The sequence below is a fragment of the Microcaecilia unicolor genome, chromosome 5, assembly GCF_901765095.1.
Source record: "Microcaecilia unicolor chromosome 5, aMicUni1.1, whole genome shotgun sequence".
Classification (NCBI taxonomy): domain Eukaryota; kingdom Metazoa; phylum Chordata; class Amphibia; order Gymnophiona; family Siphonopidae; genus Microcaecilia; species Microcaecilia unicolor.
The window spans coordinates 358947479-358972230 of record NC_044035.1 but is presented as its reverse complement, the minus strand read 5'-3'; the positions used below and the strand labels follow the sequence as shown (position 1 = coordinate 358972230).

The 24752-nt window shown below is 44.9% G+C and overlaps 2 protein-coding genes across 3 annotated transcripts in view; one reads left to right on the top strand and one right to left on the bottom strand.

Annotated features, from left to right (window-relative positions):
* Positions 1-3289, bottom strand: part of LOC115469954 (protein spire homolog 2-like) — an 84273-nt gene extending 80984 nt beyond the window's left edge. For both annotated transcript variants that reach the window (XM_030202753.1, XM_030202754.1), the window contains exon 1: positions 3035-3289. In XM_030202753.1, the coding sequence (XP_030058613.1) occupies positions 3035-3284 (250 nt within the window). In that variant the 5' untranslated portion in view covers positions 3285-3289. The remainder of the gene's footprint in view (positions 1-3034) is intronic.
* Positions 3290-6819: 3530 nt separating this feature from the next.
* LOC115471374 (Fanconi anemia group A protein-like) overlaps positions 6820-24752 on the top strand; it is a 152551-nt gene continuing 134618 nt past the window's right edge. The window contains exon 1 of the mRNA XM_030205072.1: positions 6820-6888. Coding sequence (XP_030060932.1) covers positions 6820-6888 — 69 coding nt within the window. The remainder of the gene's footprint in view (positions 6889-24752) is intronic.

The following is a 24752-nucleotide window of genomic DNA, read 5'->3' as shown; positions in this document are numbered from 1 at the left end:
TTGTACTTTTGGAACGAGTAAAAAAATCGATTTACTTCTACTCACTCTACTCCACTCAGAATTTTGTAGACTTCAATCATATCCCCTCATCCGTCTCTTTCCAAGCTGAAGAGCCTTAACCTCTTTAGCCTTTCCTCATACGAGAGGCGTTCCATCCCATTTTGGTCGCCGGTAGCGGTAAACATTTTTTTACAACACTGACCGCTGGTTAAACTAACTGCAGATATTCAATGCTGGGTCATATGTGGGCATCTGAATTGAATATCTGAGCCTGACTGGGCTGACGCTAGCCACCAGAACTTATGTGGGTCCCGGCTGACATTCAGCTAGAATCTGCATAAGCCCCCGGATTCTATATAAGGCGCAGCAAGTTGCGTGCATTAAATTGGGTACATGACCAATTTATGCATGCATCTTAATTGAGTAACAAGCCAATCAGTGAAGATAATTGGCCTATAACAACCCAACTACACTACCTTCATTAACTGGCAACAACTGGGACTTACATGTGCTTATTTTTAGGCATATCCTAAAAAACGTTGTGTGTAAATTCTAATGTGCATAGCTGAAAAGGGAGTGTGGCCATGGGAGGAGAGTGGTCATGTCAGGGGCATTACTCAAGTTTACGTGCGTGGTTACAGAATTTGGGGGAACGCTTCTCCATTTAGGTGTGGGTATTTACACCAGGTTTTCAGTGTGTTCCCTGGCCCTATGTACTATTCTATAAACCAAGCCTAATTTTTGGACGAGTCTAGATTTTAGAAGCCATTTACTCAGGTGTTTGTGGCTAGTAAATTGGTGCTGGCGGCAGCATGGAAACAAAAATCTCAGCCCGACTTGGCGGTAATAAAACGCAAGCTGGATTACATCTGCTTGATGTCTAAACTCACAGCGATGCGTACAGGCAATATAATAGCTTATCACCACATCTGGGACCCTTATGTTCTATGGCCATCGCATCCTGACACTGATTCACCAGTACTTCAGAAGGGGGGAGATGGGGAGGGGGAGGGGGAAGGGGTGGGGGGATGGGGCGGCTAGGTATATCACGATAAAAAAAAGTAAAGTCAGGTATGTTTTGTTGTCTATTGTACCTTTTACTTGAACCAATATGTGGAAGATTCATATGTTGTATTGTTCTATTGCAGATGTTCAATAAAATTATAAATAAACACTTTAAAAAAAAAAGAAGCCATTTACAGAATCTGGCCCAAGATGTTTATATGGGTCCCTGTTAAATATCAACCAAGACCTGCATAAGTATTTTTGGCATTGTTCCCCCAAATCCAATGTCCCCCTGATTCTGCTCCCCCTTCTCAAATGCAAAGCCCCCACTCCCCCAACTCGCTCCTCCCTCAGGTCAAAGGAGCCCTCCAAATCTGATCCCCTCCCCTAGGACTAATATGTGTATAATGAAAAAGAATTAAATATACCACTTTCAAGAACAGAAGGGAAGGGAAAGAAATGCAGTTTGTTAGCGGGTCAAAGACAACAGACCACAGCCAGACTACAGTGTATTCCTTAGGCAACAGGGAAGCTGTAAGAGCCCATGAGGGAAAAGCAGTAGTCATTTTATGTCCTTAGTAAACCAACTGAACTGCAAGATACAGTGACAGACAAACACATGTGAACACAAAGCTGACTAAATGCTATGATGGCACCCTACACACATTGCTCTCTTCTCAAAATCACCTTGCATCCAGCACAGTAAAAGAGAAACCTTTTAAAAATGATCTGTGATATATAAAAGCACAAACGATAAACGTACACAGAGAAACATCCACTGACCTGCTTTTAATTGTTTCCTTATTACCCTGGAAGCAGCCTGCTAACCTCCTGTATCAGCTTTCTGCAGTAAGGGGGAGGAAGGGAGGGTTGACCTGCGCTATGCTTCCCATGCAGGGATCCAGCTATAAATCATGGTCAGAAATTCAATTTGATGGTCATGGAAGTGTAAATCAGAACCCAGTGTGAAATGCTCTGAAGTTCTGGCTTCCTGCTTATAAAGACAAACACTTGGATGACACTAAGGCCCCCCCCCCCCAAGGCAGCTGAACCCTGGGGTCCTGCCTCCTCCTCCACTCGACTGAGCCTGGGAGTGAGCATCCACACTCAGACTTAGAAGGGGGCCACAGCTGCGCTTGGCACATCAGAGCGTCTCTAGCTCCAGGGCTCTGCATTCACAGAAGTACTGCTCCAACAAGACTCCCCAACCCCCACTCTAGCCTGTGGCCCCTGATCCCATTTCCTCCCATGCCTGCATTCTCCCCAGAACTACACTCAACCCCAGTCACATTCCTGGGTCTCTTCCCCCCCCCCCCTGCCTTACACTCCTTTCATCACCCTCAGAGCCCTGCCTTCCCCTCCCTATGGGCCACAGGCTCCATAATTCCCAGCTCCCAGGAACCTTGCAGAAACCCTACCTGTTCACTCCCCCCAACCCTGCTGTCTCCCAGGTTCCATACCCCTTCACCTGTGGATCTCCCCCCCCCCCCCCAGTTCCTCCACCCCTGGGCTCCTCAATCCAACATCTTACCCCGGGCCCCCCACTCTGTCAAGTTCCAAACTCATTCAAACCCTAGGTCTCCTCCCATAGGTCCTACACTCATCTAGGGTTTCCTCCTCTCCTGGGATCCACAGTCCCTCCATACCTTGATCTCCTCCTCCTCCCCCACCAACCCCAGGGTCCATACTCCCTCCTCCCCTGGATCCTCTTCCTTCCTTTGGCCCCTCACTCCCCCATATTCCATACCTTCTCCTCCCCTGGACCACCTCCTCTTCCTCCCCTTGGCCCCTCACTCTCCCAGATTTCATACTCCCTCCTGGAGTTTCTCCTCTTCCTCCCCTGGATCTCCTCCTCCTTCCCTTCACCCCTGGATCTCCTTCTTCTCCCCTTCCCTGGGCTCCCCAGGTTCCACTCTCCCTTCTCCCCTGGATCTCTTCCCTTCCCCACAGGTTCCTTCATCCATGGATCTCCTCCCCTCTCCAGGGCTCCACACTCCCTTCTCCCCCGCCCCAGCCCGGCGTCACTCACCCGGAGTCTCCTCCCGCACCCGGACGGAGCCGTCTCGCTGCAGAAGCAAGGAGTTGGGTTCTCGGATGCGGCCGGGCAGCTCCGGGTTCTGGCGCAGCCCTCGGCAGCACTGGTAGCACACGGCCCACGCTTGCTCCTCGTTGATCGGCTGCTCGTAGGATTTCAGCACCTCGTCCAGGGACAGCTCCCAAGGGTCGGCGGCGCACAGGGCCGGGAGGACCCCGCCGCATGAGCCGCTCCCGCTGGCCATGGCCGGACCCCATCACCGGCTCCGGGACCCGCGATCCATAACTGCAGAGCCGCCGCCGCTCTGTCACCAGTCAGGAGGAGGAGACAGCTCGGCCCGGCCCAACCCTGCCCAGCCCTGGGAGAAGAGGGTGGAGGCATCGGAGCCTGAGGCATAAAGTGGAGAGAGAGAGAGACACCTCCAGCCCGGGACAAGAGGAGGGGGAGGAGGGAAGAGGGCTACCTTCAGCCCAAATCATGAAAGAGAGACTCTTCCAGCCCAGGGAGGAAAGCATGAGGTTCTGAGGTGGAGGGGGATGGGAGGGATGGAGGGAGAGAGAGAAATCTGCAGCCTGTGGAAGGATAACATTGGAGAGAGAAAAAGAAATGCATCTCCAGCCCGGGACAAGAGGAGGGGGAGGAGGGAAGAGGGCTACCTTCAGCCCAAACCATGAAAGAGAGACACTTCCAGCCCAGGGAGGAAAGCATGAGGTTCTGAGGTGGAGGGGGATGGGAGGGATGGAGGGAGAGAGAGAAATCTGCAGCCTGGGAAAGGATAGCATTGGAGAGAGAGGAAGAAAGACACCTCCAGCCCGGGACAAGAGGAGGGGGAGGAGGGAAGAGAGCTACCTTCAGCCCAAACCATGAAAGAGAGACACTTCCAGCCCAGGGAGGAAAGCATGAGGTTCTGAGGTGGAGGGGGATGGGAGGGATGGAGGGAGAGAGAGAGAGAAATCTGCAGCCTGTGGAAGGATAACATTGGAGAGAGAAAAAGAAATGCATCTCCAGCCCGGGACAAGAGGAGGGGGAGGAGGGAAGAGGGCTACCTTCAGCCCAAACCATGAAAGAGAGACACTTCCAGCCCAGGGAGGAAAGCATGAGGTTCTGTGGTGGAGGGGGGCGGGGGTGGGAGGGATGGAGGGAGAGAGAGAAATCTGCAGCCTGGGAAAGGATAGCACTGGAGAGAGAGGAAGAAAGACACCTCCAGCTCGGGACAAGAGGAGGAGGAGGGAAGAGGGCTACCTTCAGCCCAAGCCATGAAAGAGAGACACTTCCAGCCCAGGGAGGAAAGCATGAGGTTCTGAGGTGGAGGGGGATGGGAGGGATGGAGGGAGAGAGAGAAATCTGCAGCCTGTGGAAGGATAACATTGGAGAGAGAAAAAGAAATGCATCTCCAGCCCGGGACAAGAGGAGGAGGAGGGAAGAGGGCTACCTTCAGCCCAAACCATAAAAGAAAGACACTTCCAGCCCAGGGAGGAAAGCATGAGGTTCTGTGGTGGAGGGGGGTGGGAGGGAGGGGGAGAGAGAGAGAGAGAGAAATCTGCAGCCTGGGGAAGGAAGGATAGCATTGGAGAGAGAGAAAGAAATACACCTCCAGCCCGGGACAAGAGGAGAAATGACAGCTATCTTCAGCCCAAGCCAAGAAAAGCATGGAGGAGGGGAACAGAGAGACACCTCTAGTCCAGCAAGGAAAACATGGAGGGTTGAAGTGTGGGAGAGAAAAATCTGTAGCCTGGGGCAAGGAAATCATGGTAAGGGGAGAAAGAGATACCTCCAGCCTGGGACAAGAGGAGGAGGGAGGGAAGATAGCTACCTTCAGCCCAAGCCATGAAAGAGAGACACTTCCAGCCCAGAGAGGAAAGCATGAGGTTCTGTGGTGAAGGGGGGGTGGATGGATGGAGGGAGAGAGAGAAATCGGCAGCCTGGGGAAGGATATCATTGGAGAAAGAGGAAGAAAGACACCTCCAGCTCGGACAAGAGGAGAACTGAGAGCTACCTTCAGCCGAAGCCAAGAAAAGCATGGAGGAGGTGAAAAGAGAGACACCTCTAGCCTAGCAAGGAAAACATGGTGGAAGGGACACTTCTAGGCTAGCAAGGAAAACTTGGAGGGGTGGGTGGGGGAAGTGTGGGAGAGCAAAATCTCTAGCCTGGGGCAAGGAAATCATGGTAGGGGGGGAAAGAGACACCTCCAGCCTGGGACAAGAGAAGGAGGAGGCGAGGGACAGTTTCAGACCAACCCAAGAAATGGAAAGAGAGATAATTCCAGCCCAGCAAGAAAAGCATGGAGGGGGGGGGGAGAGAAACACCTCCAACCTGGCATGAGAGGAAGAGGGAAAGTTACCTTTATCTAAGCTTATATATATATATATATATATATATATACAGTATATATATATAACAGGGGGAAAGAGACAGTTCCAGCCTAGCAAAGAAAGCATGGGGGGGGGGGGGGGGGGAGAAATCTACCGAGGGCAAGGAAAGCAGGTTGAGTGTGTGTCAAAATATTTAATGATTCTGACTTCAAAGGTCTTACGTTCCTGGACTGTCTTAAAGTTTCCTTTTAGTGTTCTTACCTTTAGATCATTGATACAGTGTTCTGGTTTTGTAAAGTGCTGCCCCACAGAGGTGACATCCTGTTTGGCACTGGCATTTTTCATGTGATGTCTATGTAAATTAAATCTCTTCTTTAGCATCTGACTTGTTTCTCCAAGGTAGCAGCCTTCGTTGCACTTTTTACATTGAATGATATATACCACATTGGACGATGAGCATGTGAAGGATTCCTTTATGTTGAATATTTTTCCTTTGTGAATGACTGTGGGATCCTGTGAAATGTTTTGGCATAGTTTGCAGCTGGATATATTGCAAAGATGTGTGCCAGTCTCTTCTTTTTGAGTTTCTGTCGGGAGCTTGCACCTCACTAGTTTGTGTTTTAAGTTGGGTGGCTGTCAAAAGGCCAGCACTGGTGGGGATGGGAATATCTCTTTCAGTAGTCCATCCTCCTAGAGTATACTACTACTACTATTATTACTGCTAATCATTTCTGTAGCGCTACTAGATGTACGCAGTGCTGTACACATTATATGCAGGTACTTTCTCTGTCCCTAGAGGACTCACAATCTCACATACTAAAAGGAAACTCTCCCTGTCTCTCATCCACCCAGTTCCCGTGTTTCACACTTTACCCACTCCACCCTCTTCCTGTGAAGACTGTCATTGAAATGCTTTCATGTTTCACTTATATATACTGTTATTTAACAACATTTGCTTATCTCTGATCTGAAGAAAAAAGGTTCCCTTCGAAAGCTAATAAAAAAATTGTATTGTTAGTCCAATATAAAAGGTATCATCTTATTTTCTTTTCTATGTTTTATTTTACTTCTATTGTTAAACCACAGTAACTGCAAAATCTAACACACGTTAGTAAAAGGGTGAAATACCAAATACATAAGTACCTATTTTAGGAGTCAGTGCCTGGATAACAGGCAGGTTCAGAATTTGGTTTAAATCATTTTTCCTTTGAGTATAACTTAGAGCACTCAGGGTTACATATTACAGAAACTTCCAATGCCTTGTTTATTGGTTTCCTTCTCTGTGTTGCAAGTTTTAAAGGTCGTAGAATGGTGTTAGATGTTTTTTTTTTTTGTTCCTTGATTTTTCTTATGCTGTATGACTTTATTTTTTAGGTAAGAGTTATTTTGTATATTTTTGTAAAGCATTTGTTTAAAAAAATACAAGAAAAGATAAGCACTGGGATCGTGAGTGACCCAATGAGAATTATGGAGAACGAAGAGGTTATGATCGCCTGGGACATCCCCATTGTGACTGATAAAGAACTGGACATAGTGGTAACGGAGAAAAACACTAGAATAGAATTAATTATAGACGTGCTAGTTTGAAGCTATTATTCTGTATCATGTAGAGAGAACAGATCCTCAAATATCAAGAAATGCAGTCGGAGACCATAAAAACATGGCAGAAAGATACAGAAATATTTCCCACTGTTTCAGGTGCCACAGGCCTGATTAAAAGGAATTTCTAAGCCACCTGAATAAATTGTTTATAGATGTTACATCTTATGAACTCCAGAAGGAAGCTGTCTTTAGCACAATGCAAGTACTAGGGCGAGCGTTAGCAGTACATTTGAGAGCCTGAGATCATACTCCACATATCCTGGCTTAGGAGTGAGGTTTATTACTGTCTTGGTATGTGCAAAACCAACAGTATCAATGTTTACTAGTACCAGGTGAAGTAAAACGCAAACATCCAGTCCAAAGAAAGAAAGAAAGATTATTCTGTACAACTGCAAAGAGTCAATAAACTCAAAATATCACAAATTCAGCACAAAAAGGGGAGAAAAAGGACCTCAGAATACCTCATCCTTGGGGTGTAGACATCCAAAGGTGCTCTCTGTGACAGGGGGCAAGAGGCTGATGTGCAGAATCCAGGAGAGGGACCTTGGCGTGGCAGTGTCTGAGGCTCTCAAGGTGACAAGGCAGTGGCTGTAACCAGAAGGATGCTGGGCTGCATAGAGAGGGGTATCAACGGCAGAAGAAAGGAGGTGTCCAATATTCAGTTTTGCAGGCCATATCTTCTTCAGGATATAAATAGACTTGAAGCTATTCAGAGAAAAGCAAGGGAAGTGGAACGGGGTTTGAGCCAAAAGACATATGAGAAGAGACTGGAAGACCTGAAAGTGTATATCCTACAGCAGTAGTTGAGGAATGGCCTAACGGTTAGTGAAATGGGCTTTGATCCTGGCTACCTGGGTTCGATTCCCACTGCAGCTCCTTGTGACCTTGGACAAGTCACTTAACCCTCCATTGCCCCAGGTACAAGAACTTAGATTGTGAGCCCTCTAGGGACAGAGAAAGTACCTGCACATGTATGTGTACAGCGCTGCATATGCCTAGGAGCACTATAGAAATGATTAGTAGTAGTAATAGTTCTTGAACTTGTCCTGGGGGGGGGGGGTAGGGGGGATCTCCAGCCAGTCTGCCTTTCAGGTCTCCATAATGAGTATGCATGAGAGAGATTTGCCTATAATGGAGAAGATAGGTTTGCAAATCATGCACATTCATTGTACAAATCCCAGGGCCGCTGGGGGGGAGATTGCCCAGGCCTCCAAGGGGGGGCCAGCACCAGGGTCTCTCTCTCTTACACCTGATGGGACCTGAGTGAGCCCTCTAGGAACAGAGAATTGAACTTGCCCTGGGTGGGGGGGATCTCCAGAACTTGCCCTGGGTGGGGGGGATCTCCAGCCAGTCTGCCTTTCAGGTCTCCACAATGAGTATGCATGAGAGAGATTTGCCTATAATGGAGAAGATAGGTTTGCAAATCATGCACATTCATTGTACAAATCCCACCTGATGGGACCTGAGTGATCGCATCCCAACAGGAACAGAAGAGAAGAAAACTCCCAGGCCCCCCTCCCCCTGGAGGCTGGGAAGGACCCAAAGCTTTGTCTAGCGCTGCTCTTCTGCCCATTGCTGAGTGTCTGCTTTTCCTTTCAGGAGCGCATGCAGGCAGTCAGCGCTGAAGGAGTTTGACAAAGTGCCGCACGAAAGACTCCTGAAGAAATTGCAGAGTCATGGAATCGGAGGTAGGGTATTATTATGGATTAAGAACTGGTTGAAAGATAGGAAGCAGAGAGTAGGATTGCGTGGCCAGTATTCTCAGTGGAGGAGGGTAGTTAGTGGGGTCCCGCAGGGGTCTGTGCTGGGTCCGTTGCTTTTTAATGTATTTATAAATGACCTAGAGATGGGAATAACTAGTGAGGTAATTAAATTCGCCGATGACACAAAATTATTCAGGGTCGTCAAGTCGCAGGAGGAATGTGAACGATTACAGGAGGACCTTGCGAGACTGGGAGAATGGGCGTGCAAGTGGCAGATGAAGTTCAATGTTGACAAGTGCAAAGTGATGCATGTGGGTAAGAGGAACCCGAATTATAGCTATGTCTTGCAAGGTTCCGCGTTAGGAGTTACGGATCAAGAAAGGGATCTGGGTGTCGTCGTCGATGATACGCTGAAACCTTCTGCTCAGTGTGCTGCTGCGGCTAGGAAAGCGAATAGAATGTTGGGTGTTATTAGGAAGGGTATGGAGTCCAGGTGTGCGGATGTTATAATGCCGTTGTATCGCTCCATGGTGCGACCGCACCTGGAGTATTGTGTTCAGTACTGGTCTCCGTATCTCAAAAAAGATATAGTAGAATTGGAAAAGGTACAGCGAAGGGCGACGAAAATGATAGTGGGGATGGGACGACTTTCCTATGAAGAGAGGCTGAGAAGGCTATGGCTTTTCAGCTTGGAGAAGAGACGGCTGAGGGGAGATATGATAGAAGTGTATAAAATAATGAGTGGAATGGATCGGGTGGATGTGAAGCGACTGTTCACGCTATCCAAAAATACTAGGACTAGAGGGCATGAGTTGAAGCTACAGTGTAGTAAATTTAAAACGAATCGGAGAAAATTTTTCTTCACCCAACGTGTAATTAGACTCTGGAATTCGTTGCCGGAGAACGTGGTACGGGCGGTTAGCTTGACGGAGTTTAAAAAGGGGTTAGATAGATTCCTAAAGGACAAGTCCATAGACCGCTATTAAATGGACTTGGAAAAATTCCGCATTTTTAGGTATAACTTGTCTGGAATGTTTTTACGTTTGGGGAGCGTGCCAGGTGCCCTTGACCTGGATTGGCCACTGTCGGTGACAGGATGCTGGGCTAGATGGACCTTTGGTCTTTCCCAGTATGGCACTACTTATGTACTTATGTACTTATGTACTAAGGAAGATGTTTTCTGCGGGTGGGGCTGGGGCCTCGGGATCCCCGCCAACCAAGGTATTTTAATCCTGATGCATGGGTGGCAGCAGCAGCGGTCAGGGGACGGCAGTAGCAGCAATGGAGCAGGGCAGCAGCGGCGGTGGCGGCCCTGTCCCGGACCCAGTTCAGTCTCTCGGCGGCCCTGGGATATCCTAAAAACCTGACTGGCTGGAGGTCCCCCAAGACAGGCTTGAGAACCACTGCCCTAGAGGAAAGTCTGGACAGAGTTGCTATGATACAGACATTTAAATATGTGAAAGGTATTAATATACAAACAAATCTTTTTTAAAGACAGGAAGCAGTAGAACTAGAGGACATGAGGTGAGATTACAGTGTGGTAGACTTAGGAGTAACATCAGGAAATACATTTTCACAGAGAGGACGGTGGATGCCTGGAATCCCCTCCCAGCGGAGGTGGTGGTGACAAAACCTATGATGGAATTCCAAACCGTTTGGCCTGTTGGATTGCCACTTGAGACTCCAGACTCAGACTCAAGCCAGGACCGGCATTAGCGGGCTGCAAACAGAACAATTGCTCTGGGCCCCTCATTCTACAGGAGTTTCAAGTTTTTCTTAAATTTCATATCCCACACATCAGATCCATCTTTAGAAAAGAAATTGAATGCCATAAAATCAGATAGAAAAAAAATAAGAGAAGCTTATCAAGTATTCTGAAAAGTGAGCTCAAAAAAGTACATCTTGAGATCTTTTTTAAATGCTCAGTAAGACTCTAACAAATGCAAATCAAGTGGCAACTAGTTCCATAAGGTTGGATCCACAACATCAAAAATAGGTCTATGAACAGTCTCATGACTAACCTCTCGAAAGGAAGATATAAAAAAATAAGCAATGCCGAGACCTGGCATATTATAGGGGACAAATGCAGGAAAACCAGTAGAATGAATTTTATAAACCAACGCTAAAATTCTAAAGGAAATCCACACAACTGGGAGCCAATGCTCCAACTGCGATAAGGAGTAGAACAATCCCAGCGGTCTGCTTTGGCAAGTATCTTAACAGCCCTATTCTGAATCAACTGTATTTATTTATTTATTTATTTATTTATTTATTGCATTTGTATCCCACATTTTCCCACCCTTTTGCGGGTTCAGTGTGGCTTACAATACGTTATGAAAACTGGAAGTACAGTTTGTTACAACTCAGTTATGGATTACATTACGAGGTGTTATGCGAGACAAAGTCTTGTAACAATAAGGAATATAACAATGGAAAAGATCATTGAGACATTGGAAGGAAAGAACGGGAAACTAAATGGGGCGATACATTGGAGGGAACCAGCGGGAAACAAAAAGGGGCGGTATATAATAACAGGAAAGCATTTGGTATACATTTTCTGTGAGTAAGGTATGAGTGTGGTGAGTTTGCGGGAGATGAGAAGGTGAGGTAGGGGATGGGAATTCAGAGTGGCTGTAATGATGCATTATTGAACAGTGAGTGCGGCTTTATGTGTTTTGGTTCTTTCCGTAAATTTTCTCAAAAAGATGGGTCTTCAGTAGTTTGCGGAAGGTGGTTTGCTCGTAGATCGTTTTCAGGTTGCGTGGCAGTGAATTCCAGTACTGCGTGCTCATGTAGGAAAAGGTTGACACGTGCAGTGTCTTGTATTTCAAGCCCTTGCAATTAGGGAAGTGGAGGTTGAGGAAAGTTCGGGATGATCTTTTGGCGTTTCTTGGTGGTAAGTCTATTAAATCAGACATGTAGGCTGGGGCTTCACCGTGAATGATTTTGTGGACTAATGTGCATACTTTAAAAGTGATGCGTTCCTTAAGTGGGAGCCAGTGTAGCTTCTCTCGTAAGGGTTTTGCACTTTCATATTTTGGTTTTCCGAAGATGAGTCTGGCTGCTGTATTCTGGGCTGTTTGGAGTTTTCTCAGTATTTGCTCTTTGCAACCTGCGTATAGTGAGTTGCAGTAATCCAGATGGCTGAGGATTGCACCAGGCTGCGAAAGACGGATCTTGGGAAGAATTGTCTTATTCTTTTCAGTTTCCACATGCACTGTAGTCGTTTCAGCTCAATTTGACAAAGCCCTGGATAAAAAAAAAAAGCATTACAGTAACCCAAATGACTTAGAACTAACGAGTGAAGTAAGATGCAAAGAGACTAACCATACCTGAAAGTGTATATCCTACAGCAGTAGTTGAGGAGTGGCCTAATGGTTAGTGAAACGGATTTGATCCTGGCTACCTGGGTTCAATTCCCACTACAGCTCCTTGTGAGCAACTACTGGTCCTACTTAAATGCCTCAACTCTGCAATGCATCAATACTTTACATCGCATTGGACATTATACGTATATTCCTTTATTTCCTTGTCCCTTTTTGTACCTGTTTACTCTAACCTTACCTGACCTTTATTTTAAACTGTATTTGTTTAACATCTACTGGACTTGGCGATTGCCTTAACGGTATAATGTAAGCCACGTTGAGCCTGCTAATGGGTGGCAAAATGTGGGATACAAATGTTACAAATAAATAAATAAATAAAATAGGGCCTAACTAAGCAAATTTGCTTTAACCTGAAGAAAGCATGCTGCCTAATAAGTGAAACATGAGAATGGAAAGTTAATGTCATCAAAAGTGACACCAAGAAGAGACCAACAGAACCTGAAAACCATCCAACAGAAGAGGACAAGGTAAAGCAATGCCACCTTCTCTGGAAAAAACATAGCCCAAGTTTTGTCAGAATTCAACTTAAGCCTATGATCCATTGGAGTATAGATGTCATCCTGCTGTTTACATTCTGCATCGAGTGAGATACCCTGTGATCAACTGTACGAAATAATTGGACTTTGTCTGCATAAATAAATGCCACAATTCCTAATAATTGAATTAAAGTAGCTAAACGAACAAGGAAAACAGTTAAAAAAGAGTAGGAGCTAATATGGAAACTTGTGGTACCTCACGACAAAAGGAAGAAAAAGACCATTTTGCCAGTGCATCTATATTGTCTAGTGGAGAGGTAAGTCTGAAACCATGCTAAAGCTGAACCCGCGATAGCAATATTCTCAAGGCGGGCCAACAGAAGGGAATGGTCAACCAGATCGAATGCAGAAAAGAGACCTAATGACACCAATAGCACAGTTTTGTTCCGATCTAGATGAGACTGAGTGAAGGACATCGCTCTTAGCAATGCTGTCTCAATGGAATTAACGTCCTATGGTTGTTTCTAAACAGACAGAATCTATAGTTGCTGATCAGCTTATGACTTACGTAGACCATCTTCTGGAAGCCAGTCTGGTAGGGTTGAAAAAATCTGCTGATGGTCTATGTAAGTCACAATCTGATCAGCAACTATAGATTCTGTCAGTTTAGAAACAAAAGGCAATGTAGTCATAGGCGGTAATTTGACACCTCTGACATCCCTTCATTGGCTCATTGAGGCGAGGACGTACATACGCCAGCTTCCAACACTGAGGTATGATAACTTGAGTTAGAGAAGAAGAAATAAGATCATATAAATAAGGTAACAAAAGGGAGCCAAGTTGCTTAACCAACCAATAAGGCTTTGGCTCATGAGCAGCAGTAGTAAACCTAGTGGCTTTCAAAAAATGATCCACCATAGCAGGAGAAGGTACCTGACAAGAAACCAACTGAAGACTGATACACGAGGAACCGAGAGGCGACACTAAAACTATAGAATCTAATAGTGTTGAAATACACCCATAATTCTCAGGGCAGGATCCTGAGGGATGACAGTCAAGAGGAACAACCACAGAGTCCATTTGGGGTGCAGAAGGTGATGATACCAGGGCAGCTCCAAGAAAAGACACAAGGAAATTAAATAGTGCCTCAAATAATGTTTGCAGATTTCAAATCTCAGTATCAAAATACAAAGCCAGATCATTAGCTGAAGGGCTCACTGATCAGAAAAGGGATCTAGGTGTCATCGTTGATGATACGTTGAAACCCCCCTGCTCAGTGTGCGGCAGCCGCTAAGAAAGCAAATAGAATGTTAGGTATTATTAGGAAAGGAATAGAAAACAAAAAGTGGAGGAGTGGCCTACTGGTTAGAGCACCAGGTTTCCAATCCAGAGGTGGCCGGTTCAAATCCCACTGCTGCTCCTTGTGATCTTGGGCAAGTCACTTAACCCTCCATTGCCTCAGGTACAAACTTAGATTGTGAGCCCTCCCGGGACAGAGAAATATCCAGAGTACCTGAATGTAACTCACCTTGAGCTACTACTGAAAAAGGTGTGAGCAAAATCTAAATAAATAAATAAAGATTCCATTCAGAATCTCAAAGAATAGCAACATTCCATGTAGAACCCCAAAGAATATCAAGATTCTGGAATCCTAAAGAGTGACAAGATTCCAAGCAGAATCTCAGTGTAGCAACTGGAGTGGAGGAGTGGCCTAGTGGTTAGAGCACCGGTCTTCCAATCCAGAGGTGGCCAGTTCAAATCCCACTGCTGCTCCTTGTGATCTTGGGCAAGTCACTTAACCCTCCATTGCCTCAGGTACAAACTTAGATTGTGAGCCCTCCTGGGACAGAGAAATATCCAGTGTACCTGAATGTAACTCACCTTGAGCTACTACTGAAAAAGGTGTGAGCAAATCTAAAAAACAAATAAATTGCTCCAGGGTGAGACCACACCTCAAATATTGTGCTCAATTCTGATCACCGTATCTCAAAAAAAGATGTGGAGTGGCATTTTTGAAAGAAATGACTATGTTTGGATTTGGACATCTTTGTAAAACGTCCAAATCCAGGGGTGGGGAAAACCGTATTTTCAAAAAAAGATGGACGTCCATCTTTCGTTTCAAAAATACCAAGGACATCCTTGAATTTGAATGTCCCTAGACATGGACGTCTTTGACTTTTGTCGAGTTTCAAAACCAAAGACGTCCATGTCAAAAACATTCAAATGCAAGCCATTTGGATGAGGGAGGAGCCAGCATTTCTAGTGCACTGGTCCCCCTGACATGCCAGGACACCAACTGGGCACCCTAGGGGGTACTGCAGTGGACTTCATAAAATGCTCCCAGGAACATAGCTCCCTTACCTTGTGTACTGAGCCTCCACAAAACCTACTACCCAGAACTGTACACCACTGCCATAGCCCTTACGGATGAAGTGGGGCACCTATATGTGGGTACAGTGGGTTTGTGGTGGGTTTTGGAGAGCTCGCTGTTTCCTCCACAAATGTAACAGGTGGGGGGGTATGGGCCTGGGTCCACCTGTTTGAAGTGCACTGCAGTACCCACTAAATCTGCTCCTGGGAACTTCATGTGCTGTCATGGACCTGAGTATGACATCTGAGGCTGGCATGAAATATTTTTAAAGATGTTTCTTGACAGTGGGAGGGGGTTAGTGATCACTGGGGGAGTAACGGGAGGTCATCCCCGATTCCCTCCGGTGGTCATCTGGTCATTTCGGGGCACCTTTTTGTGCCTTATTCATTAAAAAATACGTCCATCGATACACAACAAGTCTTCCATCTGAAACCGGTTTGTTGAGCCCTGCTGTTAGAGCCAACGGAGGAGCGTCGGCACTACTGGGGATTGAAACATCTCTATCTCCTCCAGATCTTAATCCACCACCATGTCCTACGGGGACCCTGAGGGGTTTAGAGGAAGGCCTAGTCGAATCAGAAGTCGGTATCATCGAAGCCTTGAGTGGCACTACTCTACCCCAGGCTGCAGATGAAGTGATCATGGAGCATAAAACTCCCTTGGTGCCAACTTTAGAAACTATTTGGGGAGCGATACAAGAATTATCTACAATAGTTACAAAAGCTGCCCAAGACACATCTCTTCTTGTAAGTAAAATTGAAGCTTTAACTTTATCTATTGATAATGTAAAACAAGAATCACTTAACCAAATTTCTCAATTGCAATCTGAGGTTTCAAATATAAGAACTATTACTGAACTTTTGGTTAAGGATAAACTTTTGACATCACGTAAAATAGAGCAAATAGAACATTTTAATCTACGGTTAAATTTGAGATTGCTGAATTTTCCAATGTCGGAAGGAATGAATGCGTCAGATTTTTCAAAAAATACCTAACAGAGATTCTTCAATTCCCTTCCGAGGCTATTCCTCCATTAAACAAAGTCTATTACCTTCCTCAAATACCTCGACCCGGAGCGGGACTCGAAACTTAGGAACGTTTGCCTTTAGAAAATGTTCCTGAATTAGGAGTTCATGATATTACTGCTTTACTTGAACAATCAATACCAGAAGTCAAATTATGACGAACCTTAATTGTATCATTCGTAATCGAGCAAGACTTAAATGCAGTATTAAAGCTGTATTTTAAGAATTCGACAAAGATTTTCTGTGGCTCTAGAATATGGATATATCCAGATGTTACAAAGACAACACAAGGTAGAAGGAAAAAATTTCTAGCTTTCAGAGAAGAGACTAAGGCACTTGGAGCAACACTTCTATTGGCCTACCCGTGTAAATGCCTTATAAGATAAATACGTATTCTTTGAACCTGAACAACTTTGAACTTTTTTGGAAATGAAAAGAATAACCAAATAGACTCTAAGTTTGAATGATAACTGATTAAGAATTTGAATGGAATGAAATATTCAGGCTAGACATTTTTCCTTTTATATATTTTTTTATAATTAATGATGATCTCCTCATCTGTAATACTCCCCCCCTTTTTTCTTTTATTAGTGGTCTAAGAAAGAGAGCATATAAATAATCTATGATGGATATTTTCTTATACTTTAATTTTCTCTGTATTGCAGTTTGCAAGTTAATCTTGTAATGTTAAAATAAATATCAGTGAAGGGATGATCCACATAAGTGGATGAACATTTACTCCCACGAAAAAACAAACTGCCAAAGAGAAGTGGGAAGTGGACCAATGACTCCAGAGAAACGGGATATATCGATTTGTTTTTTTTTTGTGCATGTATTATCTATGTTTTATATTTGTTTCTATAGACTCCTGAGGAAGGTGCTAAGGCGCCGAAACACGGCTGTGTTGAGTCTGTGAATAAAGTACTTCATTTTATACTGGTATCCTGTTTCTCTGGAGTCATTGGTCCACTTCCCACTTCCCTTTGGCAAAATAAATATCAATAAAATAAAATTTAAAAAAACAAAAAGAAAACTCCGATAGTGGAAATGAAGACATTAGAGAGGAGGAGAACACGGGATAAATTGAAACATTCAAGTCACTAATACCAAGCAAAGGAATGCAGGAAAGCTTTTTACAGAGTAAAGATGCCGCCCTGTTACTAGTGAGAGCAGGTTTCATGATCCCACTGTACAAACACAGCCAGTGCCTCCACCCAGTCAGATAATTCCACAGTGACCCAACAAACATCTGCACAGAAAATTTCTTCCTTTCTGGATTTGTCCTTCTTAATCCTCTAATGCAAATAAATGTGGCGAGAGTAGGCTGAGCCCTTCCTTTATGTCCTGCAAACACTGTGGCAGCTGACTAAGGCAGCTGAAAAAAACAGGCCCCGGGCTCTAGAGACCTTTCAGCAGTGTTAAACAGAGAACGATACCAGTACGAATGAGAATGTTTCAGGTGCGGACAGTGTTGGTTCTGGAAGTCTCCACACTTAGAATTAATAACAGTGCAGGAAAAGGACGTGATTCTTCACCTAGTCTGTTCATTTGTTCTGAAAAGAAACCAGAAGGGGCGACGTTTTGGCTCACAAAATGTCCCCATTTCTTCCCTCCTCCACCTCCATCCCCTAATAAGAAGGGAGATGTGGTAGCCATGTTAGTCCACTTTTAAAGGTAATCAATAGAAATAGGACAAAATAAAACATGGAAAAGAAAATAAGATGATACCTTTTTTTTATTGGACATAACTTAATACATTTTTTTATTAGCTTTCAAAGGTTGCCCTTCTTCCTCAGATTGGAAATAAGCAAATGTTGAAAAATAACAGTATGTATAAGTGAAACATCAAAGCATGTCAGTGACAGTTTAACAGGATGAGGGTGGGTTAGGTGAGAGACAGGGAGAGTCCTGTGGATGAGGAACAGGGAGATATGCACGCAGATAAGAGGGTGACAAAGCAGTAGAATTTTATGGTTTATAATGGGCTAGAAAACCCAGATCTTTGTTAAGTCCTGTTTGGTGGGTGTCAAAATATTTAATCATTCTGACTTCAAAGGTCTTATGTTCCTATATTGTTTTAAAGTTCCCTCTTAGGATTCTCACCACAAAATCACTGGTACAGTGTTCTGGTTTTGTAAAGTGCTGCCCCACAGAGGTGACATCCTGGTTGGCACTGGCATTTTTCATATGATTTCTATGTAAATTAAATCTCTTCTTTAGCATCTGACTGGTTTCTCCAATGTAGCAGCCTTCGTTGCATTTTTTACACTGAATGATATATACCACGTCGGAAGATGAGCATGTGAAAGATTCCTTAATGTTGAATATTTTTCCTTTGTGAATAACCGTGGGGTCCTGTGAAATGTTTTGGCATAGTTTGTAGCTGGATATATTGCAAGGATGTGTACCATTCTTTTCTTTTTGAGTCTGTGTTGGGAGCTTACTTCTAATTAGCTTGTGTTTTAAGTTGGGTGGCTGTCGGAAGGCCAGCACTGGTGGGGATGGGAATATCTCTTTCAGTAATTCATCCTCCTGGAGTAAAGGCTGTAGATCTTTTATGATTTTTCTTAATTTTTCCAGCTCTGGATTGTATGTCTCTATAAGGGGGATTCTGTCTGTGGCTTTCTTTTCCTTGTACTGTAGCAGATTTTCCCTGGGTGTTTTGATGGAGGAGGCAATATTCTTGGAGATTATTTTGGGGTTATAGCCTTTCTGTTCAAAGGATGCAGTCACGATTTTGAGGTGTCTATCTCTGTCCCCTGGCTCCGATATGCCTGACATATAAACAGAGCAATTACAAAACAGGGGAAAAGAAATTGTATGAGCTTGTTCCTCATTAGTACATAAGTATTGCCATACTGGGACAGACTGAAGGTCCATCAAGCCCAGCATCCTGTTTCCAACAGTGGCCAATCCAGGTCACAAATACCTGGCAAGATCCCAAAAAAGTACAAAACATTTTATGCTGCTTATCCCAGAAGTAGTGGATTTTTCCCAAGTCCAATTTAATAATGGTCTGTGGACTTTTCCTTTAGGAAGCCAGCCAAACCTTTTTTAAACCCCGCTAAACTAACTACTTTTACTATATTCTCTGGCAACAAATTCCAGAGTTTAATTACACGTTGAGTGAAGAAATATTTTCTCCAATTCATTTTAAATGTACTACTTTGTAGCTTCATTGCATGCCCCCTAGTCCTAGTATTTTTGGAAAAAGAACTCTAAGATGTTTATAGCTGACGTTTTAAGATCTCTCTAGCTTCGATTTTTATAACATAGTTTTATTGAGATTGTTTAAACAAATCTGCTCTTTGCCTTGGTTTAGGAAACATCTAGCTCTGCATCACCTGGTATATTTGGCATAATTCAGTCTTTTGATGATGTGTTTGCTTCCCTCTGCTATGTTACCACCCGGTTGCAGGTTCAGCATTCGTGCCATCCTGTCAGAAGCAACATCTTCATTTCTAGGGATTTTATTGCTCTTACAAAGAGCCAAGGTGGTGTACAGCAGTTGTAGTAAAATGACCCAACTAGAAACATAAATAGTCAATGAAGTGAACTTGGAGACAAACAAAATGAACCCTAATCACAGGAATGACATAATACAATGTAAGAAATGTACTCATTAAAATATCACAGTAGAACAATTGTACTACAGAAATGTAAAAAATGCAAGGCTATTTCTGCTTCAGGAAGCAGGTGAAAGCCTGGCTCTTCTCCCAAGCCTTTGATGGAAACAAACACTCACTCACACTCACACACACACACACACACACACACACGTATGCAAATGTAGTTCAGGCATATTCATTGCAGGTATCCTGAAAACCTGACTGGCTGGGTGAGCCCTTAGGACTGGTAACAAGCTCCACACTTGAATACCAGGGATTACCTCTGAGTAAGTCGTGGGATGGATCGGGCAAGGGATTGGGGGGATCGGAAAGCGGGGATAGAAACCGTGGGGGTGGGGGTTACAAGAACCTGATAGATCTCCGTATGCAGGACCTGCCCAGCGGCTGGGACATGCCTGGATATTTAATGCTTTGTCCCGGACATGCCTAGCCACTGTATCCAGGTTCAATTTAGCCAGCAGCAATCGGCACTTAAAATCACCGACCAGTACTGACTGGAAGGTTTCAGTAAACTCCCAAAATTTGGGAGCAGAAAAGTGAGCAGCACAGGGTTAGATTTAGGGTGGAGAAAAAACTTGGGAGCTCAGCACTGATTTTCAGCTCTAGGCTCATAAATCCAGGCAAATGAATGGCAGGTTTAAATTGATGAGCATAACTTTTAGGCTCCTAAATTAAGATGAATTTGCAGCTGAAAAGTTCTGCTCATAAGCCGGAACACCTTATTGTGCCACATGACATCAGCTCACCACACCCAGCAATGGGAGTTTCAGTTCGGTGCTGCAAAATCTGCTTTTGGCTCTTTTACCATTCTTTTACCATGAGTTATCTTGTTGGGCAGACTGGATGGACCGTGCAGGTCTTTTTCTGCCGTCATCTACTATGTTTTTTCTGTGCTGGCTCTGGACCTTCTTGTCCGTTGTCTTGTAACCAATGCTGCAATTAGCAATCTCTCATCTTTAGGTTTCAATTCACCTCTCCTTAACCAGTTCCTTTGTCAGATTTTGATCTGAAGTAACACCTGCTGTATTTGAGCTTTACCAGTTTGGGGGGGGGGGCAGGGTTTTATTTTTATTGTATGTATTCAGTGGCATAAATATTGCCCAAGCAGTCCCTGCAGTGTGTTTGGGGGGGGGAGGGGGAGCTGTGACTCTTGAACAACAGGGACAGGGGTAGAGTACAGCAAACACTATAGGTAAACTACGTCAGATGAGGGCAGGCCCAGGAAGAAAGAAGGGACGTCTGAGGAGCAGGGGCGTAGCCAGACAACAGATTTTGGGTGGGCCTAGGCAAGAAGTGGGTGGGCACCAAGTGTTCTCCACACCACCACCACCAAAAAAATATCTAAGCTGGCAGGAAAACGCTTCTTTCCACCTTGGCAGTCTGCAGAAGGCATGCACTGAAAACTGAGCATGCACAGGTTCCGGTATTGTTGAGAGTAGCATTTTTGTTACCATTAGGTGGAAGTCTTCAGCTGATGGAGCTTTGGATCCCCACCAGCTACCACTAAATGTGTGTTTCTGTTGGGTGAGCCTGAGTCCTAAGTGGGTGGGCCCTGGCCCACCCAGGCCCACCTGTGGCTACGCCACTGCTGAGGAGGCCTTCAGAATCGCCGATCAGCTGTTCTTGCCCGTGCAGCAGAGAGGCGCTGCACGGGCCGGTAAGGCAAAGGGGGGGGGTTGTTGGAGGGGGGGAGCGGCAGCCACGACCAAAGGGGGGGGGCACGGGACCGGAGCATGGCAGGAGGCAGAGCTAGTGTGGGAGAATACACAGGAAGGGAGGAGGGCCGGCCCAGGGCTGGAGCTGCTAAAATTGGAGTTTTTTTGTGCGGGGGGGGGGGGGGGGGGGGGGAAGCGGGGAGCAGCGGGGGGGGGGGCAAGGCGTCCATACAGGAAGCTCATGACGAGCGCCTTTGCCCCCTCCCGAAACACACCTGTTTGTGGGGGGTTTTTTTTGTTTTGACAGCAGAGCCTTTGTGGCATGCGCAGAGCAGCCAGCATAACGCTTGGCTCCTCTGCGCATGCTTTAGGCGCTGATTAACGACGGGTTTAACGATTCTGTGATACATCCTACTTTGCAATACCGATCCGAACATTTCTGGAGTGTTTTTGTAGTGCATGCCTCGTTTTTTAAAAAATCGTTAAGCACTTTTACGTTTCTTATTTTTTAACGTTTGGTTGATGCATCTGGGCCTGTTACTGTCCCACCTCCCATCCCTGTTTTTCAGTTGAATTACCGATCCCCTGATTCCTCCGGACAGAAGAAGCCTGTAAAGAGCCTCATCTGCTGCCAGGCTCAGTTTCCTGATAAAAGACAGGTGACTTCACAGATCTTATTGCAGAATTTGGCCCGATGACTACGGGACATGTTCTGTTTAAACACTTCTACCGCTGGGCCAAATCGGCTAATTCAGTTGAAGAAAAAGGTTGGGAAATGGTACCCATCACTGTTAAAAGTAAGTTCATGTCCTGCCCGCCTAGAAAGGCTTAAGGCTTTGCATGGGGGGGGGAGGGGGCAGTCAGAAAACTTTTAAGTGAAAATGCAGTGTTTGAACTTACAGCACTGTATTTATTTATTTCTCACATAATTATATCTCACGCTCTTGCCAGCACTGAACATGACTCACTTTAAAATCTAACAAGTCATTAATGAAAAATGCAAAGCAACACAGCAGCATCAATAAAACAACAGGAGAACAAAACTCTTTCTAGACTTAGATCAGCAAACAAGAAAGAACAAATAAAAAAAATGCACAGGCGTAGCCTAATGATTAGAGCAGTGGGTGGAGAACCTGGGGAATTGGGTTTGATTCCCACTGCAGCTCCTTGTGACTCTGGCTAAGTCACTTAACCCTCCACTGCCCCTGGTACAAAATAAGTACCTATATATATGTAAACCGCTTTGAATGTAGTTGCAAAAACCTCAGAAAGGCAGTATATAAGTCCCACTTCCCTTTCCCTCCTTCCCCTTTCCCTTATGACATCACAATATCAGAAGTGAGCCAAGTATCAGGCAATCAAGCCATTGTGACATCACTGATGAGGTTGGCTCTTATTGGTGGAATGAGTGGAGGAGTAGCCTAGTGGTTAGTGCAGAAAGGTGGTATATCAACTCCCATTTCCCTTTCCCCTATGACATCACAATATCAGAAGTGAGCCAAGTATTGGGCAATCAAGCCATTGTGACATCACTGATGAGGTTGGCTCTATTGGTGGAATGAGTGGAGGAGTAGCCTAGTGGTTAGTGCAGAAAGGTGGTATATCAACTCCCATTTCCCTTTCCCCTATGACATCACAATATCAGAAGTGAGCCAAGTATTGGGCAATCAAGCCATTGTGACATCACTGATGAGGTTGGCTCTTATTGGTGGAATGAGTGGAGGAGTAGCCTAGTGGTTAGTGCAGAAAGGTGGTATATCAACTCCCATTTCCCTTTCCCCTATGACATCACAATATCAGAAGTGAGCCAAGTATTGGGCAATCAAGCCATTGTGACATCACTGATGAGGCTGGCTCTTATTGGTGGAATGAATGGAGGAGTAGCCTAGTGGTTAGTGCAGTGGACTCTGATTCTGGGGAACTGGGTTTGATTCCCACTGCAGCTCCTTGTGAGCCTGGGCAAGTCACTTAACCCTCCATTGCCCCAGGTACAAACACTTCGATTGTGAGCCCTCTAGGGACAGAGAAAGTACCTGCATTAAACCACTTTGGTCATATTACAGATAGGTGGTATTTCATATCTATGACCCTTTCTCCGTTCCCTCTCAGAGGAAACATAAGAACAGCCATACTGGGTCAGACCAATTGTCCATCTAGCCCAGGATCCTGTTTCCAACAGTGGCCAATCCAGGTCACAAGCACCTGGCTGAACCCCCAATTAGTAGCAACTTTCCATGATACCCATCCCAGGACAAGTAGTGGCTTCCCCCATGTCCATCTCAATAACAGACTAAGGACTTTTCCTCCAAGAACTTGTCCAAACCTTTTGTAATCCCAGATACACTAACCATTGTTACCACATCCTCTGGTAACGAGTTCCAGAACTTAGCTATTTATTGAGTGAAAAATATGTCCTCCTATTTGTTTTTAAAGTATTTCCATGTAAGTTTTTATTATTATTTATTTGTTGCTTCATTTGTATCCCACATTTTCCCACCTATTTGCAGGCTCAATGTGGCTTACATGATACCGTAAAGGCATTCGCCTAGTCCGGTAGAAAAACAAATACAAGGTGATAGAGACGATTATAGATACATGTGTATAGGTACAATGGGGATAGAGGAGAGGAAGGTTAAGTAGTGTCCATTATTATGGGGATCGAGGAGAGGAGATTGTGTAGTGTCCAATAAGATCTTGAGTTTTGCTGTGTTGCAGTGTGTAAATGGTTATATTGGGTCGGTGGGGAATGCCTTTTTGAACAGTTTTTTAATGTTTTCCTGAAGTTTAGGTGGTCATATGTGGTTTTCACAGCTTTTGGTAGTGCGTTCCATAGTTGTGTGCTTAAGTAGGAGAAGCTGGATGCATAGACTGCTTTGTATAAGTCCTTTGCAGTTTGGGTAGTGAAGGTTTAGGTATGTTCGGGATGATCTGGCTATGTTTCTGAGTGGAAGGTCTATAAGATCTGTCATGTAACCTGGGATTTGGCCATAGGTGATTTTGTGGATCAGGGTTCAGATTTTGAAGGTGATGCGGTCTTTGATTGGAAGCCAGTGCAGTTTTTCTTGGAGGGGTTTGGCACTGTTGAATCGTGATTTGCCAAGTATCAGTCTGGCTGCTGTGTTCTGGGCAGTCTGAAGTTTCTTTGTAAGTTGTTCTTTGCATCCCACATAGATTCCGTTGCAGTAGTCTGCGTGGCTTAGTACCATTGATTGCATTAGGTTATGGAATGAGACCCTTGGGAAGAAAGGTTTTACTCGTTTAAGTTTCCACATTGAGAGGAACATTTTCTTTATTATGGAGTTCACTTGGCTTTCGAGACTAAGATTTCGGTCGATTATGACGCAGAGTATTTTCAAGTTGTCTGATATAGGGAGAGTATGTTCTGGAGTGGTTAAGGTTGTGGGTTTGTACATATTGTGTTGAGGTGAGAGCATGAGGCAGTGTGTTTTTTCTGTGTTCAGTTTCAATTGCAAAGAGTTTGCCCATGAGTCCATGATGTTCAATCCAAGTTTGATTTTATTGGTGATTTATTAGATCGTGTCTGAAGGGAATG